Source organism: Dendropsophus ebraccatus, chromosome 8 (assembly GCF_027789765.1).
Source record: "Dendropsophus ebraccatus isolate aDenEbr1 chromosome 8, aDenEbr1.pat, whole genome shotgun sequence".
Classification (NCBI taxonomy): Eukaryota; Metazoa; Chordata; class Amphibia; order Anura; family Hylidae; genus Dendropsophus; species Dendropsophus ebraccatus.
In genome coordinates this window covers 40,926,692-40,932,691 of record NC_091461.1, presented here as the reverse complement: position 1 = coordinate 40,932,691, position 6,000 = coordinate 40,926,692, and the positions used below count along the sequence as shown (strand labels likewise).

Below are 6,000 nucleotides of genomic sequence, written 5' to 3'. Positions count from 1 at the left end.
AACAGCTCTGAGCAGGTTCATGTAGTCATAGGTATTTGGCTGTAGGCTGAGCACCAGGAACTGATATCCCCTGTCTCTTTAAGATGATGCTCAGTCAGTGAATAACACTATGGAGAGGTCAAAGGTGATGAAATAAGAAAAGGTACTGTAGGCAGTGCAGCCAGCATATGTTATGGCGCATTTCCCTAGGGCACTTATTTCTCTCCAAAAGCATATTGAAAATTCAATTGGATTTCTAGTGCACTTACAGGATACAGGTGTGAGATAAGGAAATTAGATTGTGAGCTCCATGGGCAAGGACTAATGTAAGATGATAATCTCTTTATAGCCCTGTACTATACAGATAAAGGAAAGATAATGGTCAGTCATGACGCAATATCCTGATCTCATGGCACACCATGCAGCTGGAGAAGCCTTGTTTTCTGATAGTATAATCCAGAAACATAGGTAACATAGGTAATAGCATTTCACTAGCTTATTCAATAACAGTTCTATTGGTGTGCATCTAGCCAATACAGTGCTGCAATATATTGTTGTTTTTTTATGGCCTCAGACCAGTTCAAAATGGCCTTCTGGGACCTTTTAATTGATGACCTTTCTTTAAGGATAGCTCAGGAATATTTAAGCAGTGGGGGTCCGACACAGGGCTATTCCAACAATCAGCTGTTCTACAGAGAAAATGTACTGTGAACAGAGCCAGAGGCCTGAAGTATATGGGAATTGAGCTGCAGACATCCAGCCTGGTGAGCTAAGCACATTGTCACACATATTGATGGCCTATCAATTAAAATGTGCCCCAAAAAATCCTTAAAAAATACAAGATAATCTCTTATCCGATCCCTGTCACTGCTGCACTAGTAGCGTCTAGTCCCCACTGATCAATGTTTCCTTGATTCACAAAAAAAGTGGTCAGTGCTTGTCTGAATGAGCATACTGTATATTATTTATATTCTTAAAGGGGGTATTAGAATGACATAGCTGCCTTGTACCAGAACCAGTGTCACTCCTGCACTCAGTTTGTGTGCAGTATTGCAGTTCTGCTCCACTAAAGTGAATGGAACCAAGCTGTAATAACCACACACAACCTGAGGACAAGTGTGGAGCTGTTTATAGAACAAAATAGCTGTTTTTAGAATCCTGGATAACACACCTCCAGAATAATGGTTGTAGTTGATAAAGTGGATATAAGCATAGGTGTCACATGCTATGTCCTTTCAGGACTAGAAAGTATCCCACATACACCTCTAATACATCTATAGCGGAAACAGTATGATCCAACACAGGGCAGGGAATTTTGGCTCTCCAGCTGTTGCAAAACTACAACTCCCATCATGGTTTTGGCTTTCCAGGCATGATGGGAGTTGTAGTTTTGCAACAGCTGGAGAGCCAAGGTTCCCTACTTCTGATCTAACAGACTGAAATCTAGCTGATCACAATCCACATGCTGCACAAAGGTGTAGTCACATTGTGGCATACAACTTCAATATTTGAGGGCAACAATCCAAACGCTGGATTGTGCATTGTGGTATGGTAATGTTTTCTCGTGACTTACAGATTTTTGTTTCTTTTTCTAAAAGGAAATATACCCAGAATTGTTTATATGGAAAAATAAAAAGAGAAGTAAAAAGCAACATGTGAATAGAGGTTTCCATACTTCCTTTACCCACATAAGTTATTTGTATATTGCTCATTAGTTTTGAAGGCCAAGTTCAAAATACAATCCCTACTTATGGAGCTGCTGTCATGGCCATGCGAAATGATTGTAAGGCTGGGGCTACATTGTGACTTTATCCGCAAGATGGGTCACATGACTAAAGATCTCCATGTTGCACTATTGCCTCTCAGGTCAGTGAATGGGTACATGTTGCGGTCCCCAAGTTGCCATGCCAGTGACCTGAGAGTCTCAATTAATCCTTATCGGGCGGACAGCCCTGTGTTCTCTAGGGGAAGGGGTAAACTGCAATCTCTGGCTGCAGCTTACCCCTTCCCATAGAGAACACAGGGTTCTCTATAAAAAAAAATCTTTCAAATCAACTGGTGGTGTAAATTGCCAGATATTTGTAATTTACTTCTTTTTTTTTTTTTTTTTAACTTGTTGTAGGCATAATTACATATAAACATTGTTGTACAGTAATATTTAGCCTAAAATACAGCAACTGTAGACGCAATTGCGTCATCACAAAACAAAATATATAAAACAATTTAAAAGGGGGGGTAAACATAGCAGAGAAATTGAGTCGTTATGTCATATAGCTAAGTATAATATTTCAATAACACAGGTTTACAAGTATATGTCATTTGATGTTGTTATTACCTTAAATTTTTATATCAAGGTGAATTGGTAATTCAGAAGCCAACGTTAGAGGGGATTGACACCAAGGATCCCATACTTTATTAAACTTTTTAGGGCACCGTCTATTTTTATATATAACTTTTTCGTATGCAGATATTTTATTTCTATTAAAAAAAATCTACAGTCTTTCTGTACATTTGAACTGCTGTATTTCCTGCAGGAAGTGGTGTATTCTTTCCAGTCTGAAACACTGCTCTCGGCTGCCACCTCTGTCCATGTCATGAACTGTCCAGAGCAGCAGCAAATGTCCATAGAAAACCTTTCTTGCTCCCAAGACCAGAAAGAATACACCACTTCCTGCAGGACATACAGCAGCTGATAAGTATGGGAAGACTTGAGATTTTTTAAATAGAATTAAATTACAGATCTCTGGCACTTTCTGGCACCAGATGATTTGAATGCTTTACCCCTTTAACTTTCCCAGGACAAAGGGGTCAGGCCATGATTTTCTATCACACCTGACCTCTATCTCCACCAACATCTTTCCGTGGATGGTCAGGAGAGCCCCACACACTTTATACTGATAGCTAAACCTACCTCGGGCAGCTGCATTCACATGTTCCGTGATCCGTGATGTTCCGGATCCGTGAGCACGGACAATTTTACAGACCATCGCTTTCTATTGGGCTATTCAGACATTCCTTGATTTCACGGATCCGTAATCCGTGCCGTTAAAAAATAGGACACGTCATTACTCGGAATTGATGCACGGAAAGGATTCCCCATAGAAATCAATGAGATCTGTGTTTTTCACGGATGTACACCAATGTGACATCCGTGTTCGTCCGTGAAATACACGGATGTGATGTAATCAATGTAATTTAAAATGCTTTAAAACAGATTTGTGAAAAAAAAAAAAAAAAACAACATTGATGCAAAACATGGATCACGGAGGTAGCTTTTAGACCACAATCCCGGACCAGGAAAAACACCGAACATGTGAATGCAGCCTAAGGTGAATGGGGACCTTTAGCTATGACCCAGTGCAATCTCATGGCAATATTAGGTTATGTGATCCCTGTTGCCCTATAAATCTCTGCAAAACCCTACCAGAGAAGCTTCCCTCCAATTTCCACTGTACTTCCTGCAGGATTAGCCCTATGTAAGATTGCAATGTTTTTCATGTTATAGCCATTCTGCATTGCATGTGGTTCACTGTATTGCTATGATGATGAATAAAGTCATTGGAGATCCTAATGCAATCCCATTGGCACTGACTGCTGCTGCTGCTGTACACAAGACTTAGACAGCTCTATCCATACAGGAGTGGAGGAGGGTCACACAAATGTAGCTATAGGGGGCGGGGAACAGGCTTCAGTGTGCAGGCAGCTCAGCTCAGGAGCAGTCCTGGGAGACACAAGGACAGCTGAGCATATACAGCCAGATCAGCAGCACATGGCCCAGGAGGCAGCAGCACATGGCACTGTAACCAGAAGCCTGCAGCAGCACCCCAGCCTGCCTCTGCCCCCAGCTCCCTGACTCTAGCAGCCAGCTCCCTCCTTGTATCAGCAGCAGCAGCAGCACATGGCATTGTAAGCAACCACAGTCAGCTTCCTGTCCATGGTTCTAGTTCTCTGCAGCTCCCAGGAATCATGTCATCTTCCTAGAGAGTTCCAGCCTGCTGCTCACTGTGCACTCTCTCTCCAACATGATGTCTTATGGAGTGGTGGATGTGTGTGTCCAGGATGTGCAGAAGAGGAGGAACCCCTCCAAACATTATGTGAGTACTAAGATAAATGTTGACAGCTCTGGGGTTGATTGTATTTAGAAACATAAAATGTGCATGGCCATATACATATACAGTGTATACAGATGGCATTGTGTCTTTAGATTGCTTACCATGTGACTGTATCCATTATTATGTAAATACACACATACACGCCTCTCCTTGTCCTTTGTTTTGTATGTACAGTATGTATTTAGTATTATATGTTTGTAGGAAGTACTTACTATATATGTGTTTGTGTTTTATTGTATCATATATTGTTAAACCTGCATTGGTGTAACGTTTGCATTGTGTCTTCCATAACAATTGGATGTAATCTTCTGAAATCCAGATGCTGAGTTGTGTCACATACTTTACCATATTGTAATCCTGGGATATGAATGGAAATCTGAAGGAATATAGGATTGCCATGTTCACCTATTAGAGGCAGTGGGGATGGGGCTAGCAATTCCTTTACTAGTTCCTGAGAACGGCCATGGGTGACCACAGATGAGAATGTGACTTGTTTACATAGCTATGTCCCCCACTTGTGACCGTAAAGACAAAATATGTATATAAAATCAATGTATGGGAAGAAAGACAGCTGCGTCCTCTTATGTGGTCTGGAAGATCAGCTGTTGGGTTCTGTATGTTACTGCCATATAGAACTCATTGCTTCCTACCAGTGGATTGCCCTTTATTTGTGTTTCGCACCAGTGAGTGAGGACAGGACTTCTGGGCTCCTCCCCAGCCAGTTGCTCTGGGTTGTAACAATTGATATAAAAGGATTATAAATGGAGCAGTAAGCTGCCCATTGGTTCCTCACTATGTGATCCTCTTTGCAACCTTTCCAGCTGCTCTTCATATATCAGGCTTGAAGTTTGTGACAGTTCGTGGCCGGAGGTTACAAATAAAGGAGTTTTATCTCCTTCCACTTCTACTTTCCTGATGCCAGGTCATTGTTATTTCAGTGAATGGGATTTATTGTACACACACTGGTATATGTATTCAAGTCACATCCTGGCATGCAACCGTGCACCAAATGTCCCATTTCCTAAATCACAAATATAATGCAGAGAGGAAGACAGGCATGGCTGTGTAAGATTGCATGCATATTGTTGGCTATGACTACAAAGCGGAATAACTGAGCTCTGTCCAACACTGCCTTATTATGTCGTGATAATGAAAGACTACACAAGGAAGCCTGGACGATGGACAAACGTGCTGTCAGGCAGTATGATGGGGGGATTTTTTATTATAGCAATGGCTTGTTAATATCTTGGATCATCTCATTTTTAATATAACCATAGAGAGGTGGGGAGTCCTGGGGAAATCTTTACGCCACAATAACCATTTCCTTGTAGCTTTACAGATATACAGTAGTTACCTACTAAGTGCTGTTTCCTTCATTTTGCTATACCCTATATATACTTCCATATATATATATATTTCCATATATACTTTATAAGTTTTCTTCTTCTGCATACAGACATGTTGAGGTCACTGCAGGCTTCCCTGTAATGTCAATGCCAGACCATCTAACGTCTGCATGAGCAGGTGGTTCTCTGTGGCCTGCAAACTATGGGACTCTTGTAAAGAAACTGGTGGAGTAGAATTTGGAACAGTCGTACATTACAACCCTAAGATTCCAATTCCATTTGTCCAGTGACATTTGGAAAAGTAAATGAATCTGGTTCCATTGCTATGGACAACTGGAAGACGCTTTGCTGATTACATAAGACAGGATGTGATCCCATTCTTGGCACTAGATATACAGCGGCTGGATGGAATCACATTACAACCATGTAAACACAGTTAGTATTTGAGCTACAATATATGGGCCCCCACTTCTACTAAACCTCACCTATGGTTCTTTCTGGGTAAAGCTAATTTGCATACTTTTTCCCCGATAGAACAAGTGCCCATCCATCCCTATAAGGTG

The 6,000-nt window shown here is 41.3% G+C and overlaps 1 protein-coding gene across 2 annotated transcripts in view; it reads left to right on the top strand.

The window, feature by feature from the left end:
- Positions 1 to 3,683: 3,683 nt before the first annotated feature.
- The window catches only part of SH3PXD2A (SH3 and PX domains 2A), a 219,620-nt gene continuing 217,303 nt past the window's right edge, over positions 3,684 to 6,000 (top strand). For both annotated transcript variants that reach the window (XM_069980239.1, XM_069980238.1), the window contains exon 1: positions 3,684 to 4,073. In XM_069980239.1, coding sequence (XP_069836340.1) covers positions 4,002 to 4,073 — 72 coding nt within the window. In that variant the 5' untranslated portion in view covers positions 3,684 to 4,001. The remainder of the gene's footprint in view (positions 4,074 to 6,000) is intronic.